Source organism: Candoia aspera, chromosome 2 (assembly GCF_035149785.1).
Source record: "Candoia aspera isolate rCanAsp1 chromosome 2, rCanAsp1.hap2, whole genome shotgun sequence".
NCBI classification, from domain to species: Eukaryota; Metazoa; Chordata; class Lepidosauria; order Squamata; family Boidae; genus Candoia; species Candoia aspera.
In genome coordinates, this window is record NC_086154.1 from 110,553,678 (window position 1) to 110,574,052 (window position 20,375).

Sequence of the window (20,375 nt, forward strand, 5' to 3'; positions counted from 1 at the left end):
GAGGATGAGGCAGAGAATTAGGAAGAGTCTTGATCACTTGATCCTGATCGCCTTCTGCATACCCCCATCATGCCCACCACTTTGGGATTTCTAAGGCTGAGATTTTCTGGATTTAGAAGGTATTGAGAGACAGAAGGGAGGATCCAATGCTGTGCTTTCTTCTGTGAAATCAAGGGGATTGTGGTCTATTCAATGCATTAAAAAAACAAGGGAATTATTGAAGAGGATGAGAAAATCAGCATGGGAATCAGAGAAATAGCATATGCAAGTGATTCCTCTCTCTCTCTCTCAAGCTCTCTCTCTCTTGGCATGGCTTCTAATATACTGTATAAAATTCTGAGTAGAAACTCATAAAAAGATGGTGGTTAACAGATGCTTTCAAAGAGCCTACAAATGAAGTTCCCATTTTCAGATGTACTGTACATAAATACCTGAAGCTATGGACCATTTCATCATTCAACAACATTACTGAGAAAATGCTAGATAAGAAGCTCAAGTTCTGCATTAAAAAAAAAACCCTATACCCACATCAGAGGAGAAAATCTGTTTTCCATCTATTTTCTTGCCTTGTTTTTGTTGCTGTCTGTAGGGAATTGTTTTCAGAGAAGTATTTCGTGATCTGAAGAGCCATGATAGGGATCATTAGTGATCAGTAATGATACTGAAGTCTTGAATGTACTAGTGTGCATATTCTTGTCTTTTCTTGCACTCGGATGCCTCATCTCCTCTCTTTTCCTTCAAAACATATCTTTGGTATGCTACGTTTGGTGGTTTCAACACACTGCAGAAATCAGCAACAGCATCATATGAAAATGCTTTTCTGCCTGGATGAAAGATGCTGGCAAAAATGCAAGGATTCTTTGAAAACCAATGTTTGTCAAAATTATTCTCCATGTGGTAAACCATATATAGAATGATCTTCCTGTTAGGATTAGGTGGCCTCCTAATGTGGCACACTTCCATGTCAATTAACGACTAATCTGTTTGGCCAAGAAACCTTTTTTCTTTTTCTTTTTGGAATTATATTCATGGCATTATTAATAGCTTTGTGATTATTCTATTGTAAATTACCCTAAGGTTTTTGATAAAATGGAAAGCATTATATAAAAATTAATAAATATAATATTCCAGGATTGCTACCTACCAAAGCCTCAATATTCTTTCTATAGAGACTTATATCATAATAAAGTGTTTAGAGAAACTCTACTATTTTAAGTTCTGTTTATAAAATAAATTGTAACCTAAGAAGCAAAGGAATAACATGTACTGTAGACAAACCCGTTACTGTTTAAGAAGGAAGGAATCCTCTATTGTCTGCATAGTGTTAAGGCTCCCAGGAATAGTCTCTATGTAATTAGTTGAACCACCAGTGCCTTGGGGGAAATGCTACCACTTACCAGCAGATGGTACTCTTCACTTGGATAACTATGGATAACTATGCTGCCTAATACTAATCTGGAAATACTGTAAAACTCAAGAGCAACAAAAGACCCCCAGAATAAAAACAAAAACCCACCACACACTGGACATTTAACATTCTCTAGAATTCTGAAATGAAAGAGTTGTATAATTTGTAAGTTGCATAATTATAACACTATAAGGACAGGCTTGTTTTCTGTTGGTACACAGATATTAGTTACAACAATTAATATTCCAAATACGAAGAGAAGCATGTATCTCACATACGTAGGGGTGAGATAAACACACACTGGTGAAGAATCTTGCAATTCCATCAGTTCTGAATCTTCATTTGACAATCCAGGTCCCTGTGCCAAAACCTGCTATGACTTCATTTGATCCCCTTAGGAGTGGTGCTCATACCAATACTGTACATGAATGGTAGGAAGGGAGCCCTGTTAGTCTAGAGTAACCAGAAAGAGTCTGGGAGCACCTTTTAAAACTAAGTGTTTTTGGTGTTTTTATTATTTTAAGGCATAAGCCTTCATGCATTTCACAAAAGGTTAGGAATAATAATAATAATAATAATAATAATAATAATAATAATACCACCACTTAGTTTTAAAAGATGCCATCGGACTCTGATTTATAAGTACAGTAAGTACAATATAATTTTGGAGCATCTGCTTTTTTAAGACACTAAACTTTTTGTGGCAATGTACTCTTCCTTCGTAACAGTCTCTGTTGTGCTCCTACGCACCTGTTTGCAGCTTGGATGAATGAAGAAAGCAATGTATCTTTATGTGATTCATTTTCACCTTTTAAAATCATTTATTTTTACTTCTTTTTCACCAAGTTTGGAATTCAATTTAATTCACCCCGGTAACACAAGGGTACTTTGTGTCAGATTAGTGTTTGTTGATTTCTTTGTAATCTTTTATTATTTCTGGTAATTTATACTGGTTAATCATATGGCTGGCTTGACAGTGCAAATGACAGCAACCACTGACTTCTTCAGCCCAACCTGATCTCTAAAGGTTTAGTGAAGCAGCTGGTTGGACTTCTTGTCCCACAACTGCTTGTGGTTGGTAATGCTACTTCTGAACAAGTGCATCATCCCCACAGCCATGAACAATTAGCACTGACAACAGGTAGTAGTTATTGTTGTCATCTCTCCTTCATGGGAAAAATCTCTGCAGTTAATTTCTTTCTCACTGGGGATTGTTTTAATTGAGTCAAATGTATGTTAGAGGAAAACACCATGTGTGAAGGAGAAAACAATCCAGTGTGACTGGTTCTTTCACAATTAACTTTAATTGCCTCATGTAAGCCAAACCAAAGCTCCAAGGAAGAGTTATTGCAGAGATGGTTGGGCCCTACCAATACAAGCACACCAACTTCTGAGAAGGAAGCACTGATTGGGACTGCTGCCAAAGCAGAAACTAGAGAAGAGGCCTTTGCAGTTGCTGCTAATAAGCTGCAGAGATGTTGATGCAACAAGCTTTTGAGATGTGTGCAATCTCTCTAGGAACCAATGGCTGCTTTCTCATTTTGCTACTACGAATGCCTTAAAACCCTATTCCCAGACTCCGTACCTATGACTCAGGCCTAAGTCATAAGTAATTTTACTTGGAGATGATGACATTTTATCTTGTCTTTTTTGTTTTTGGAAGATGTAAGAAGTATTTGTTTGCATAAACAGGAAGAACATGCTGCGTGAACTAGTAACACACTGTTCTTGATGCAGCAACATAGTCATGTAGTTTTATCCAGAACTGCAGTTCTGGCTCCAGAGCTGCCGTGTTGAAAACAGAATTATGGTTTTATTTTGCTGTCTTTTTTACAACTGACTTCCTTTAGATTCTGTAGGTGTATCGGGCAGGCCCAAGCAGCTTACCGCCTAAAGCAAAACTGTAAATACATCTGTACACATTCAAGCCAAGATACAGAGTACAAGATACAGGCATTTCTCCCCTTTTCAGGGAGAAAAAAACCCCACAAATAATAAAGAAAATGCCTAACAATTTTCTGCCCTTTCATGAAATCCCAAAGCTCTTCCTGGCAGAGGACACATCATTTTCTGCCTAAAGCCAAGGCCAGCCCCAGCATGTGGGATGCCTGTTTCTTTGGGTTTAGGGAATAATCCTGGATGGAACATAGGTACAGGGGAAAGAAAGGGGAGATTTAACTGGGGGCACATATTCCATCTGTAGCCTGGGCCTCTTCCCTAGTGAATGGGCTGCCATTTGGCCACTTGAACTCTCCCTAATCAAACTAGACAATGATGAAATGCGCGTAATGTCTGAAACTTCAGCTAGATAGTGAACCAATCTCACAAGCTAGCCAGGAGGGAAACAGAGGTGAAGCTGCTTTGTTCCCACCAAATCACAAAGTATTTCAGGCCTTTCTCAGAAGTGTGGTGAGAGGACATGAGATAGAGAGCTAAGAAGACTTCAGGGTTTTATATTATTATTATTATTATTTTGAAAAAGGAGAGGGAACAGCTAGAAGGAAGATTTACAGATGAAGAAAAGAAACTGAATATCTTTTCTTAAAAAGGGGGAGTGTTTGACTCCATGTGTTGTTGTTGTTGTTAGTTGCCGTTGAGTCATTTACGACTCATGGTGACCCTACGTATAAGAGAACGAAATGCTGTTCGGTCTTGCGCCATGTGCCTGACTGTTCCAATGTTTGCATCCATCGTTGCTGTAACTGTATCGATCCATCGCAGGGAAGGTCTTCCTCTTTTCTGCTGGCCCTCGACTTTACCAAACACGATGTCCTTTTCAAGTGATCGGTCTTTCCTGACGATGTGCCCAAAGTATGAGAGTCTAAGCCTAGTTTTCTTCGCCTCTAGGGAACATTCTGGTTGTATTTCTTCTAAAACTGATTTGTTTGTTCTTCTGGCAGTCACGGTATTATCAGTAATCTTTGCCAACACCACAATTCGAATGCATCAATTCTTCTTCTATCTTCGTTTTTTAAAGAAGATTTTTTTTTCCTGCTGGTGGCACAGCCTCCAGCATCATAGCAACAGGCAAGCCACCACCCATCTGTCAGTTTGTCACTCAGTGGTGGCTTGCGTGTTGCTGTGATGCTGGAGGCTGTGCCACCAGTAGTTCTACTACCCAAAGGGACACCCATGGTGGGCAGGTTTCAGCAGAGCTTCCAGACAAAGAACAGACTAGGGAGCAAGGCCTGGCAATCTGCTCCCGAAAACGTGCCAATGAAAACCCTATGACTCCATGTATACGTGCACTGAATTTGAAGAATACATAGGCATTCCAGCTGAAACACTTTCCATTTGTCAGCCACTGTGTGCAGTCAGATTGGTGGCCACAAAGGAGAGGGACTTTTCTGAAGGGACCCCATGCATCTGGAATAGGCTATCAAGTGATTTTTTAGTCCAGCTTACAGTTCCCTGGTAGTCTCCCATCCAAATCCTAATCAGGCCCAATCTTGCTTGGCTTCTGAAGCCATGCAAGGCTGGCCAGGGAGAATTGTTTCATTTAAGCTAAAAGTTTTGAAACCTTAAATGACATCATGTGGGGAAAGAGGAGTTACTGGGATTGTAAAAAGCAGGGAAGGAATATTTATCATGGCATTTTCTTGTGGGAGGCAGTCTAATTTTAGCACGAACTGGGGTTTTTTACCAATGGCAGTAAGCACTTATAAGGTCGGAGTTCATTATCAGTCCCCAGCCCCACCTCCAATTTGCTACAGTTCCTATTTACAGATTAAGTGTAACAACTCAGTTGCAGTTGGAGCGTAATACGGGTACTTGCTTAATGATGGTAATTGGGAGTAGCAACTTTGTCGCAAGTGGCGATCATGTGACCGAGTGTCATGACCCCGTTGCAAGGCACAAAGAGCCTCACAACGTGGATCATGATCATTAAGGAAAAGAGGAAGGAGATAATTAAAACCGTGCTTAAACCAAGCACTCAAAGCACCCACACCCATGGACTCATATACAGCTGAAAAGAAGGGCTTCAGATAAGCAGCGATAAGCTGCACCTGGTGCCCTGGAGGACACACCGGAACCAAGAGGACAAGGAAAGACACCGGGAAAATGCCCACACAGCCATCAAGGAGCCCATCAAGAGGGATTGGGGACAATGAAGGGTGGAGGAGCACGGGACCCCACAAGAGGGTATAAACAGGGCACCTCACCACCGCACCCCCGTTCCCGTTTTTCGTTCTGTCAGCCACCATTCTAATAAACCGAAATCCTTAATACCTATTAAGTGAGTCCATGCCTTATTGCGAAGCGAGACTGACCCTGACATAAAAACGGGAACCCACAAAAATTTTTTACCTAGCACCTATCCAACTAGCTTGTGAGGGACCCTGCTAGGTATGAGCAACCACTCGGCACCCGGCGGCGAAGCTCCCCTCCCCTCGGGCGGGATGTGGCTGAGGTCCGGGTGGCACAATGCCCAGGTAAGTATGGGATCCAGCTCGGGGGAAGACGAGTGGGAGGGAACCACCCCGGCGCCCTGGGGTCCGCGGGCCACCAGGGGCGAGATGAGGGGATCCTCTCCAGGTTCACCTGGCACCCCGGAGGAGATGCGAGCCGAACCAACACCCAGGGTGGACAGAGTCAAGGGATCGCCCAGCACCACGGAGGGACCAAGGGAAGGTCCTTCCTCCACGACAACCAGAGGCGAGGGCGAGCGGAGTGGCGAGCGCACCAGCGGGAGTCTGCAGACGGCGGCAAGGCTGAACGCGCTGGAGGAGGGGATGCAGGCGATACGGCTGCTACTCCAACAGCTGACAGCGGCGCAGGAACCCCACGGCGGCGGCATCGTGGAGGCGCACCCGGACGAGAGATGGCGGGATGACCTCGCGGGAGGCGGCAGCTACGGCGGAGACCGGTCCAAGGAGCCCACCCGACGACTGGAGGCGTACCTGGACGAGAGACGGAGCGGCGACCCAGCGGACGGCGGAGGCTACGGGGGAGCCCGGTTCCGAGAGGCCACCAGAAGGACAACATCCCACCCTCCCACACTGCCAATGAGACGACCTACTGGCGAGGGGACCCAGCAAGAGACAATGACACCGCCAGACGCCTGGAGCCGATCGACCTGCACCAGCCCCCACGCAGCATGCTGCAAGGCCCAGATGTGACCTGGAGCCAGGCCAGAATGGCAGCCAAGGACTTTGGCATAAAGTTTGATGGGGACCCCTCGAAACTCTCCTTTTTCCTAACAAATGCGAGGTACTACCTCGAAGAATGGGGTCCCTGTTTCAGGACTGAATGGGGCAAAGTCAATGCCCTCGCCATAAAATTAAAAGGACGGCCGCAGATTGGTACGTCCAATTGTGCCATTCAGGCGCCCGGGTGCTGCAGGACAGCACAGAATTCCTTCGAGCGCTGGAACTGCACTTCAGGGACCCCCTGGAGCAAGAAAGAGCTAAAAGGATGCTGAAAACACTCAGGCAAGGGCAGCGCTCCGTGGCAGAGTATGCCATGGAGTTCCAAGCCCTAGCCGGCAAGGTGGAAGCCTGGTCTCAATCGACCCTGATTGAGAAATTCAAAGCAGGTCTTAACTTGAACGTGCTCCGGTGGGCACTCTGTCGCAACAACCCCAACTCCCTGACCGAGTGGATCTGGCTGGCAGGGGAAGCAGAGGACGCCCACGACACGTTCCGCCAAGCCCAGAGGGAAGCACAGCAGGTGGAGACAGCGAGACCATCACGGACAGCTGCAAGGCCGGGGAAGGCGAGATCCCAACCGTGGAAGGAGGAACGGGACCGGCGCTTTGCAAAAGGGCAGTGCTTCACGTGCGGCAAGGACGACCATAAGGCGGCAGCATGCCCCAAACCGACACCCAGAGAGAGCACGAGGAGGGCACCAGCCACACCAACCCCAGCGCCAAGAAAGCGACCAGCAGCGAGCGGGGAGTATCGGGCCAGACATTTCCCCTACAGCTCAGAGGAGGAGGGAAGCAATCCCGACAAGCTGACGGGAAACGACAGCCACCTGACCTAAGGGGCACCGAAGGACAGGTGGAGAAGAGCAACAGGCGCAACGACAAAGGGGTGAGTGAGGAATGCCCCACCCTCTATGTCCGTGTCACCCTCACCCAGGGGGAAAAGACTGAAAAGGTCTGGGCACTGATTGACTCTGGCTGCTCTAAAAACCTAATGCACCCAGACCTGGTAGCCGCACTTAACCTCCGCTGCTATCCACTTCAGCACCATTTGGTGTTCACTCAGCTTGACGGATCAGCAGCGGGAGGAGGCCCGGTCACCCAATACACTGGAGAAACCGCGCTAAGGCTCGGCAGCCACGAGGAAAAATTGGCTTTCATCGTGGCACCGGTGGGGCAACCCCTACTCATACTAGGGATCCCATGGCTCGTGCAGCAAAACCCAGTTATCAACTGGAAAACCAGAGAGATTAAGTTTGCTGACGGGCGTTATCAAGCACCCACAGGGAACAGGGTCCCCCGAGCGGCCATGGGGAGGGCAACGACGACTTCAGAGCACAGAGAGGCGGCGCTGCCAGAGGGACTGCCAATCAAATACACAGACTTCGCAGACGTCTTCGGCGAGAAAGAGGCGGACAAACTCCCCCCCCACAGGAAAACGGACTGTACCATTGAACTGGTCCCGGGGGTACCCCTACCCAAACCCAAAATATATGCCATGACCCAGAGCAAGCTGGCAGCATTGAGGGACTTTGTGGACAAAAACTTGGCAAGAGGTTTTATCGAGCCTGCAAACTCTCCAGTAGGAGCGCCAGTCCTCTTTCGTGAGAAAAAGGACGGGTCACTGTGGCTCTGTACAGATTACCATGGATTAAACGCCGCATGCGTATCCAATAAATACCCTCTACCCTTAATAAAGGACATCTTGTCCCACCTGGCAAAGGGTAAGGTATTCTCTAAACTGGACCTAAGGGAAGCCTATTACCGTATATGGATACAGGAGGGGGATGAGTGGAAAACTGCCTTCAACTGCCCATTGGGGTCGTTTCAGTACAAGGTGCTACCATTCGGACTGGCAGGTGCACCGGGGGTATTCATGCAATTAATCAATGAGGTCCTGCGTGACCACCTTTTTAAGGGGGTTTTGGTTTACATCGATGATGTATTAATCTACACTGAAATGGAACGTGAGCACAAACGCTTGTTAAAAGAAGTGCTCAGGAAACTTCACAAGGCAGAGCTGTTTGCCAAACTCTCCAAGTGCAAGTTTCACAGGAAACAAATTGACTACCTAGGGTATAGGATTTCCGCTAAAGGAATAGAAATGGACCCAAGCAAGGTCCAAGCTATACTGGCGTGGGAGCGCCCACACACGAGGAGACAACTTCAAAGTTTCCTTGGATTCACGAATTTTTACAGGGGGTTCATCCCGGGACTGGCGGAGATTGTATTACCCCTAATGGACCTGCTTAAGACTAAGGGCTTGGGGGACACGCACAAATCAAGAAACCCGGGGGCGCTACTAAACTGGACAGCTGATTGTCAAATGGCATTTGAGAGACTAAAAAACCTCTTTACAGCTGAGCCAGTGCTACAACACCCCGACCCCACCAAGCCTTTCGTAGTGCAAGTAGACGCCTCTGACTTTTCCATCGGAGCTCTCCTGCTCCAAAGGGACTCTGACAACCAGCTAAAGCCCTGCACCTACCTTTCCCGCAAATTCTCCGAAACAGAGCAGAGATGGCATGTATGGGAAAAGGAGGCGTTCGCAGTAAAAGCAGCTCTGGAAACGTGGAGGCACCTGCTGGAAGGGGCCACCTGCCCCTTCGAGGTCTGGACAGACCACAAGAACCTGGAGGCTCTCAGCACACCTAAACGCCTCAGCCCAAAGCAGGTACGCTGGGCACAGTTCTTCAGCCGGTTCAATTTCACGCTGAAATTTATACCGGGCAGGAAGAACTTCCTGGCAGATGCCCTCTCCCGACGGCCACAGGATGACACGCAAACCTCAGACATCGTGGGGCCGGTATGGACCGACAAACAGCTGGGTTGCCCAGCTGTCACGCGCAGCCAGACAAGGAATCAGCGCACGCCAGCACGAACGCCAGGGAACGAACAGAGCCACCGTTCAATTTCCCCTAACTGGCAACAAAGACTCGCACAAGCACTACAAACAGATACATGGTTGCAAAACAACTGACACCATGTATCTATCAAGGACAGCCTCGCCTGGAAAGAGAAAGTCTTGTACGTGCCAGAATCACTGCGGGGAGAAATTTTAAACAGATCACACAATGACAAAACTGCGGGACATTTTGGGTTTGTAAAAACCCTTCATCTAACGAGGAGGCAATTTTGGTGGCCAAACCTGAGGAAAGACATGAAAGACTACATTGCCACCTGCCCCACATGTGCCACCTCCAAACGGAAAGGGGGGAAACCCCAAGGGCTTGCTGCAGCAAGTAGCCAGCCCCTCCCGCCCATGGGAAGAAATCTCCATGGATTTTATTGTGGACCTCCCACCCAGTCAAAGGAAAACAGTAATCTAGGTGGTAAAAGACTATTTTTCAAAGCAGGCACACTTCATTCCGTGCGCGACCATCCCCTCCGCCCAACAACTAGCACGCCTGTTCCTGACACACATATACAGGATCCACGGCGCCCCCTGCAGGTTGGTGACCGATAGGGGCACACAGTTTACGTCAAAGTTTTGGAGGGAATTTTTAAAACTAATCGGGACTAAACAAGCACTGTCCACTGCATGGCATCCACACACAGACGGATCTACAGAGATCCTAAACTCGACACTTGAACAGTTCCTGAGGGCATTCATAAATTACCAACAGGACAACTGGGTGGACCTACTACCTTTTGCAGAGGTAGCCTATAATAATGCAGTACACCAAAGCACTGGCCACACCCCATTTAAGGTGGTCTACGGAAGAGACTTTGTACCAATACCAGAACTACCTCAACCAGAGGCCCCACCCTGCTCACCAGACGACTGGGCAGCACAGCTGGCGACAACCTGGCCAATCATCCAAACGGCCCTAGCAGACGCACAAAGTACGTACAAAAAATATGCGGACAACCACAGGGTGGAGGCACCGAACTACAAAGTGGGAGATAGGGTCTACCTCTCCACTAAGTTCATAAAAACCTTGCAACCCTTGAAGAAGCTGGCACCTAAATTCATCGGACCCTTTAAAATCACAGAGGTAATCAATCCAGTTACATTCAAACTGGAACTGCCTCACAACTTGCGACGGGTCCACCCGGTATTCCACTGCGCTCTACTGAAACCGACAAACACATTCAAATGGCATACGGAGGAACCCCCGCCTCCACCCACCATGATAGACAACCAACAACATTTTGAAGTACAAGAGATACTGGACTCAAGAAAGCAAAGAGGCAAGCTGCAATACCTCATCAAGTGGAAACATTTCCTCCACCCAGAGTGGGTCCAGGCACAACATGTCAGGGCAAGACAACTAACCAGACGTTTCTACGAGGCATACCCAGAGAAACCAGCACCCTAAAAGACATCTTTGGGGGGCAGCATGTCATGACCCCGTTGCAAGGCACAAAGAGCCTCACAACATGGATCATGATCATTAAGGAAAAGAGGAAGGAGATAATTAAAACCGTGCTTAAACCAAGCACCCAAAGCACCCACACCCATGGACTCATATACAGCTGAAAAGAAGGGCTTCAGATAAGCAGCGATAAGCCGCACCTGGTGCCCTGGAGGACACACCGGAACCAAGAGGACAAGGAAAGACACCGGGAAAACGCCCACACAGCCATCAAGGAGCCCATCAAGAGGGATTGGGGACAATGAAGGGTGGAGGAGCACGGGACCCCGCAAGAGGGTATAAACAGGGCGCCTCACCACCACACCCCCGTTCCCATTTTTCGTTCTGTCAGCCACCATTCCAATAAACCGGAAATCCTTAATACCTATTAAGTGAGTCCGTGCCTTATTGTGAAGCGAGACTGACCCTGACACCGAGGGACACTGCAATATCATAATTGCCAGCCAGTTGCAGTACCTGAATCACGATCATGTGACCGTGGGGACACTGCAGTGGCTACAACTATAAGAACCCATCATAAGTCTCTTCACCCAGCACCACCATCACTTTGAATAGGCACTGAATGAGTGGTCATTAAGCGAGGACTACCTGTAATGGTAATTTGGGCAGGACAGAAAGACAGTGTTCCTGGTGCAAGTTTCAGCTCTCTTGTGAACGCTCGAGGTCTTGGGTCACTCATCATTTCCCCTTCCCTATCTGCAGCAGGATAGTGACAGTGGTGGCCTATCTTACAGGATTGTTGTAAGGATTCCAATAATACAAACACACATTCTAAACTGTTACAGATTCTCATGGTCCCCTTGTATATAAAAGCTAAAACAAAAAAGGATTCTCCAAATGTTTCTAATTGGGAATTTCAGAAATATTTTCTTCTTTAGGTCTGATTGACAAATAAGAATACAAACATTTATGGCTATGCACAATCCTATGTATATTACACCCTAGAATAGGAAACAAAAATTTCATTTCTCCTATAGGAAATAAGCATTTAAATAAAAAGCTCATACAACTCCAGTGTGTCATTCTTTTTAGACAGAGATGTAGAAAGATCAAAACCATATATGAGAGTTGAATGAAAAGAAATGCCTCCAATATTATAAATTGCCAACAGATGGCAGTGCTGACATGCTAGAAACTCTGACACGTTCTTTAGCATCTGTTCTTTCATTTCAGTTGGTGGGAATTTGCTGCGAGAAAAGATTGTGTTCCTATTGTTCATGAATTTGTTGACAGTGAGTACTCATCCATGAGCTTTAAACAACATCCCATGATTAAATTTTTGACTGGCAGAGGAATCCTTCCAATGGAAATTCACCACCAAATGTAGGTTGTTTATGGTGAAGACTGATGGTCACTGGGCCAAAGAATTTAAAGATGGTGAATCAGGAAGAGCTGATTTGTGTGATCAGGGATGAACTGGATGACCTGTGACAGCAACTGACAAGTTTCACCTGAGAAAGGTTGATGAACTGATTAAGGACAATTGGGGGATCGCTCAAAGGGAAATTGCTCAAGCTTGGCATTTCACAAGAACATGTGGGTCACATCACTGATGTTCTACAGTCTCAGGTTTGTGCAAGTTGGGTTCCTCCCATCTTGGTGTGAGAAATGAAAGCTTCAAGAATTGAAATTTGCCAGCAAATGTTGTCACACTGTGAGAATGAAAGTGAGGAATTTCTTTACAGCATTGTGTTGCCCACAAAACATGGGCTCATCCTTACAGGTAGTCCTTGCTGAGTGACCACAATTGGGACTGGTAACTGTTGGCAGAATGCTGGGAAAGCCTTTAGCCCAGGAGAGATCAGAAAAGTCACACATACCAGGCTTATCTATAAAAATAATTTATTTACAGAAAGCAAAACAAAAGCAAAACATATTTAAAGGACTTAGCTCTCCTGGCTTGCTACATGCCGGCAGAGAGAAAAAAAGAGGAAGTAAGAAACAAGTCCGGGCAGGATCCTCCCCCCAGGCAATTTGCATCAAGCACGTGAAAGGAGTCAATCAAATACAACCTCTTCACCTGGCCAAAATGATTAGCTACAATAGCAGTCTTAATCGTTAGTAGGAAAACCTCAACAGTAACTCCATCGCTAACTGACACTGTTGCTAAGCAAAACGTCATGTGACCATGATGGGCTTATGACCTCACTTCTGCTGTGGTCATTAAGTGAGTCACTGCAAGTTGTTAAGCGAGACATCAAATGATTACGACTTGCAATTTTACTGCTACTTTTCCACTGACTCTGCTTGTTGGAATCCAGCTGTGAAGTGCACAAATGACAATCGTGTGACTGCAGGACACTGTGACGGTTGTAAACGCCTGCAAGTTTCGAAGCATCCGAATGTTGATCATGTGACTGCGGGGATGCTGCAATAGTTGTAAATATGAGGACTGCTCATAAAGTTACTTTTTCAGTGCCATCGTAACTTCAAACAGTCGCTAAATGGGGCAGTCGTTAAGTGAGGTCTACCTGTATTACCAAGAAATGAAGCATCAGTCCATGAATTATCACCAAAGTTTCACCAGTGAAAAAAATTTAAAACCAAGGCTTCAGCAGGAGAACTCATGATTACAGTTTTTTCGGATGCAGATGGCATTATTCACAATAATTTCCTTGAACTTGGCACCTCTGTCAACTCAGAGCACTACACTGCAACACTCAACATTTTAAAACAATTATTAAGTAGAGTTTGGAAGTACAAAAAGGAAATTTTGCTGCAAGATGACAAAGTTTAGCCTCATGCCTCATAAGCCACACAAGATGCAATTGTGAAGCTGGATCTCACCATCTTACCTCATCTACCATACATTACAGACTTCCAGCTTTTCCCCAGATTGGAGGAATATTTTTGTGAGCATCTGTTTGACTCAAATGTAGAGATGTAAAGTATTAGCAGAACCTGGTTGAAGAGACAGTGTGGAATTTTTTCATGACAGTTTTAAGAAGCTTGTCCATCATTGACAAAAGTCTGTAGAGAATGGTGATTATGGGGAAAAAGGAATACAAAAAAAGAGCTTATTTCAAGGATTGATTTTCTGTTTCATTTATTAAAATATCCTTATTTTAATGAAAGCTATGAAGGTGGAGTTGTTACTTTACATTCAACCATCATATTTACAACCTTATAGCATAGGCTATAACTGTAACTCTGTATTAACCCTGTATTTTCTGGCATCCAACACTCTATTCAGGTATTTTGTATGTGTGTATGTGTGTGTGCCTTTGAGTCAGTTTTTGACCCCTGGCAACTGCCTGGACAAGACCCTGCAGTTTTCTTGGCAAGGCTTTTCAGAAGTGGTTTGCCCTGGTCTCTTTCTTAGGGCTGAGAGGGAGTGACTGGCCCAAGGCCACCCAGCTGGCTCTGTGCTTAAGGCAGGACTAGAACTCACGGTCTCCTGGTTTCTAGCCTGATGCCATAACCACTACACCAAACTGTCTTGTGTGAGTAGGATACATGAGCCCCTATAAAAGGCACGGGGTCTTGTGTGTTGGCTCTAGAGCCAATGACATCACATGGGCTTGTAGATAATTGCTTAGATGCATTTTCAGCCTTCCCCAACCTGCTACCCTCAAGAACTCCTAGCCAACTTATATATAGTAAAAGGAATGCAGTTAGCAAAGAAAACTTTTAGGAGTATGTACAGTCCATAACAAATCATTTTTACATGTGTATTTATTCTGGAGCAAAAGTTTGCTCATCTTTTTTTGCTATTCCTACATTCTTGTAAGAAAGATAATTATATTACTTTTAATTATATAAGCCATAACAGCTTGTGAGCCAGACCTAACTGAATACTATTTAGTAGCTGAATTCATAACACACTCAGACACCACAGTGTGATTTTTCTTAGTACACTGAGTGAACCATCCATGATGGTAAAATCATGGTTGGTTCAGAGCTTAATAAACCAGCTACATATAGTTTATTCTATAAATAGTGATTAAACAAACCATAGATTAGAGCAGTGTTTCCCAATCTGGGCCACTTTGAGATGTGTGGACTTCAACTCCCAGAATTTCCCAGCTAGTTTGACCATTGCTGAGAATTCTGGGAGTTGAAGTCCACACATCTTGAAGTTGCAGAGGTTGGAAAACACTGAGTTAGAGTGATGTGTGAGTAAAGCCAATTACTTGAATATGAAATGTGGAGCCCATCAAATGGATTGTTTGAATGTATTGTTGCTGCCAGGTGGGTGGGGGTATAGTGGGTTTTGTATTTGAGGTTTTATTTTTGTAAGCTTCCTGGAGTCACTGTGATCTTTTTAATAAATAATAAATAATAATAAATTTAATTATTATAATTGATTATTATAATTATAATAAATTTAATTATAATTATTAAATAATAATTACTTAATAAATAATAAATAACATTCCCTGGATATCTGGATGGTGGTGATGATTTGGTAGAAAAAAACTAAAGTGCTGAATGGAGCTCTGGTTGTGCTCAGTGTGTCCCACATGCTGATGTATGTTGGGAAATTTTTTTAGCAGGTTGATGCCTGCTGCTATATACAAATGGGCCCACTGTGCAGCAAGGACTGATGTGACACACTTGCTGTGGCAACAGGTAGAGCTGCAGACTCATTCAATGAGGCAGCACAGGCCTAACTGGGATGCCAGTCTCATCCCAATGTTCATGCTTTGAGAGGAAAACTCTAATAATTAAGAGCAGAATAAACATTCTGTGAAGATCGGTCTGCACCTACCTCCCATCTCTATCCTGTCCTGTTTCCCTCACTCCCTGTTGTACATGTGACTTAGGGAGCTATTTCCCTTCCTTAAAAGCAGTTTGAAAATAATCAGTGGTTGTCTTCTCTTCCGCTGACCTCCCAATGCTGACCAGCAGCAAACATTCATTGTCCCAGACAAAGCTGCAGGTCTTGGTAGCACTAAAATCCTTTTACCGCTCCCCTTCCACACAAAAGAGAATAAAACTGTTCATCCACACACACATTCCACATCCTTATTTCACGTTTTTAAATGGAAATTTTATTTATTATTTATTAAAAAGATTCAAATGCAAAACAAGCCAAGTGATTTCTATGTGGAGGGAGCTGCAAAGATCTGCTAGTTGGTTGAAACCCAGGAGCACCGAACTGAGGAAAGTTCCTGCACATTGAGGAAGATCGAGAACCATAACGTTTAAAATAAGACTGGTTCTACTTTGATTTCAAATATATCAGAGCTGAGCCAGAAATAAATTAGCTAATCTCTTAAATAGTGCTGAAGTTGTAGGAACATCAAAGTTTGGAGCTGGTTTCAAAATGGCTCATTATCCTTCCATAAAAATATCCTGTTTTTCTACTTTTAACCCTGGAGGTAAAATTATCTCACAGAAAGCTTCTCTGAGAAGCAGTGTTGCCCTGAAAGGTGAACTAAACTAAAATATAAATTAAAAAATACAAAATAAGCAGATAACTGAAATGCATTTGAAACTTGTAGACTCTTTCCTGACTATTCGTCTGTTCACTTGTTAGCTTTATGCCTTTTGTTCCCTCTCCCATTTCCCCCAACAGCAACCCTGTGAGATAGGTTGGGCTAAGAATTATGGAACAGGCATAATAGCAAATCTTATGCCAAGTCTCAGAGCTGCACCCTAACTCGATGAATGGTTTGGCCTGCTTCTGACTTCTTCCTCAGTGTCAATAGTTTTGGTATGTGTCCACGGTATAAATCAGTGTTTCTCAACCTTGGCAACTTGAAGATGTGTGGATTTCAACTCCCAGAATTCTCCAGCCAGCAAGCAGGCTGGAGAATTCTTGAAGTCCACACATCTTCAAGCTGCCAAGGTTGAGAAACACTGGTATAAATACTCTGCTCTGCTTATGTCAGGAAACTGAAACAATATCTGCCGGCCTAAATAAACCACTTGTGTTTCTCTCAGCCAGTGCTTCACCATCTTTGCTGTTTCCACTGCTTGCTTCTGGCTCACCTTACCTTCTTTTCTCCCATTTCCTTTCTCTCCCTGTGGTTCTCCCTAAAGGATTCAAATAATTTCAACTTGCTAAATGCCTTTGTGCCTGTGTTATCTGCAATAGCCTGAAAAGTGAAATAGGCTCATCAAAAGCCAAGCTGTGCCAATTCCTTGATCTGTGTGCTATGGATGGATTGGCCTTGGATGTGCTATGAACAACAGGTGAATGTTGCTGTTAAAAGGCACAGGATCTGCACAAACAGTTCTTTCTTTCATTTTTTTTAAAAATACGCCTGTATATCAATAATCTCCTCAGCCCAATCACATGGTCTCATGAAAGAGTCCTATTTTACTCTTGATTCAGTGGTTTGGTTTTAAAAAATAAATAGAAAACATGTTTAGTTCTAATTACAGGGCAAAAATATCAGTGGGGTGAGATCCCAAATATACTGCTACTTTTCTGTTAATCTCTCTCTCTCAGTGTTTCTGCATGACTGAAAATACTTTAAATTAAATATGCATATGCCCTTTAATTCTGAATCAAATCAAGGGTAGGCGATGATGATTTTCCCTGTGCATCAAAAAACAGAGTATAATCAACTGAATTCATTATAACCTCTTCTCATAAGGTTCTTTTGCAGCTTAGCATTTACAAACCAGCATTTGTTAGATGCTATACACGGCCTGCGGTATATATACTGTAGAAAGATAATCCAGAATGTCTTTTCAAAATACGGGGCCAGGAACAGTTAGCGGTACTCTGCGGCTGTAGAGCCGGGGTCGCTCTGGACCTCCGTCTTACTGCAGCTTCCAACGAAGTCAGTCCTTTTTACCTCGCCGACGTCCTTGGCTGCAGCGAGAGTAGCTCAGGTCGGAATAAGATGCTCCTGACAAGCAGAGGCAGCGGTCGGAGCAGAGCTTGCTCCAAGCCTGAGACCGGATCAGCTCCGCCGGGCAAGTACAGCTGTCTGCTAGCTAAGCTGCAGGAGCTTCCAGCCCGGCGAGCGAGTCTGTCTGCACGCTGTGGTGGAGCTGTTGCCAAAAAGGCCACCCACATTTCTCCTCTGCCGCTGCCCTTCCCGGGACAGCCTCGCGCGCTCTGGCATTCTGCGGACGGCGCGAGGGCACTGGCGTCCTGACTCTGCGGGAGATGGAGACGCTGCTGAAGAAGCGGGAACGGGGCGAGATGGAGCGAGGGAAACCGAAGCGGCTCGAGGAGGGAGCAGGTGCCGCGGGCATCGCTCAGCTGGAAGAAGGCGCTCCTTCAAGCCGCCGAGCGGAGGGGAGAATCCGGGAGGAAGGTGAGGGCCAAGGACAAGGGGAGTCCTCGAACGACGCCGTCCAGCGACAACGGTCCAACGGTTGCAGCAAAGCAGCTGGACAGGAGGAGGAGGAGGAGGTCTCCGCGGAACAAGGCGGGAGGCCCACCCAACCTCGCTCGGCCCCGGATGAAGATGTAAGGCTCTCTGCTCCGGGGCAAGAGGTGGTCATGTTGAAAAGAAGAGCGGCGGAGACTCAGCAGTCCTCTGGAGAGAGGGAGCGCTCCGACGATGCCCTGATGGGGGAGCTCTCCGAGATGGTACACAGGGTGGTGAAGAACAGCAGCTGGTGGGAGAGGCACGGCGTGGATGACACCATTATTGCTCTGAACTTCCTCAGCCTACCGCTAGGTAAGGAAGGGGCTCCCGCGAGACGCTGGTTAACCGTGTTTGGTGGGCGAGAGAACCCTGTAATTCTGCCCTAAGATGGGGGGGTGTTACTTCATCCCCATTGTAGGCTGAAGACCCAGTTGCTGATCTGGTTGGGGTCTGGGTAGGTGATATAATAGGGAAAGCCACTGAGGAAAAATAACAAAACACTTGGCAACACCTTAAAGAGTAACACATTCATTATTGCAGAAGCTGGTATAGCAATGGACTGTGATCCGTATTCCATGCGTATGCAGGAATAAATATGTTAGTCTTAAGGTCCCACAGCATTCTTCGTTCCTTTTGTAGGAAAAAATAACACAGCTACTCTTTTGGAAACTACAAGGGTATGTAATCCTGATAGCAATGAAATCTTGTCCTACTTAAGAGTTTCTTTGGAATTTCTGCCTGCCCACCAAGAGATGGGCTACATGAATTGGAAATTTTGCTTGATTCCAAGAACAGCAGCCTGTAGTTTTATTTTTTCTTTTTTGGCATGCTGGCAACAATTTTCATTTAGCAACATGACTTAATGTTGTCTGATGTGCAATAGAATAGGGACCTTGGGCCAGTCCCTCTCTCTCAGCCCAACTCACCTCACAGGGTTGTTGTTGTGGGGTAAACAGGAGGAAGAGGGAGTATTAGGTATGTTCGCTGCCTTGAGTTATTTATAACAATAATAAAGGCGGGATAGAAAATAAAATAAATAAAAACAATCATAGTGGATGAACTTTAAACTACTGTAGAAAACTGCCTTACCTTGATCTATTTTATTTATATCCTGCAACCCTGTGAAACAGACTGGGTTGAGAACAGTTAGCTCCAAGTTACCCAGTAAACTCCATAGTTGAGTGGAACTTGAACCTGGGCTTCAACATCTTAACTATGACACCACCCTGGTTCTGCATGGCAACTCCAAGGTTCTGCTTTCTAGTTTGGAGACAGCAGAAAACTATGCCAGTTTAAGGAAGTTCTGTCTGTCCTTCCAACCCCTACAGCCTTGGCAATGAAGCAGAGTAGGTGTTTTGTCCACATCAGAAGCAGGGAGGGGTGGGGAACACCTCCTTTGATGCCAGTTACTGGCTGCAGAAGACAGTGACCCTTCTGCTGTCAGGCCTCCAATCCCAGGGAGTGGTCACTCCCTGAGATTGGAGAACTGGCAACAAAGGAGTTGTTCTCCATTTCTCTCTCCTTCTTCTCTTCCTGCCTGGTGGGGAAAGCAAGCCTTTTTAGTTTCCTTCCTACAGGGAAAAAAAGTGGCATGGAAGTGGCATGCAGAAGAGCACCATGGGCTGCTTTAATTTGGAAAGTTTCATGGTGGGGCTTCTAACAGCTGTTCTGTGGGCTCCTTGGTGAAGCTGCCTATGACTTTTTCTGTGAAGAACTACTGGCCACAGCTCTCCTGTGAGGAAACTGTGGGTTATTTCACTGCAGTTCCATAAGGAAGCTGCCCATGATTTCCTTGCAGGCCTGTCAGAAGATCTTGCAGCCCTGGGAGAAAGCTGACAGAACTGCCAGACCTGTGAAGAAGCCGAGGACAGAACTGTCAGTAGCCCTGTTGGGAAGCAGTGTTTTGTACATATATCAAGCACTGCCAGTAGAGCACTGGACACATATCAGCTTAATGTGAGTCTGTAGCAGATAAGTGGACCAATGATATGTGTCAAGCGTGGCCCTCATGCATTCAGCATGGGTGTATCAAACTTTTGGAGTTGGGATTGGATATCCCCCAGTTGCAAGAGCTGTTCTTGGCACATGTCACTGGTCTGCCATTGACACATGTCCAACAGTCTACTGGCTCACTACTGGACTCATGTACTAAAAACTCCTGCTTC

At 45.5% G+C, this 20,375-nt stretch overlaps 1 protein-coding gene across 1 annotated transcript in view; it reads left to right on the plus strand.

Moving 5' to 3' along the window:
• The first annotated feature begins 6,141 nt into the window (after positions 1 to 6,141).
• Positions 6,142 to 20,375, plus strand: part of FADS6 (fatty acid desaturase 6) — a 30,295-nt gene continuing 16,061 nt past the window's right edge. The window contains exons 1-3 of the mRNA XM_063292925.1: positions 6,142 to 6,275; positions 17,625 to 17,860; positions 17,941 to 18,522. Coding sequence (XP_063148995.1) covers positions 6,142 to 6,275; positions 17,625 to 17,860; positions 17,941 to 18,522 — 952 coding nt within the window. The remainder of the gene's footprint in view (positions 6,276 to 17,624; positions 17,861 to 17,940; positions 18,523 to 20,375) is intronic.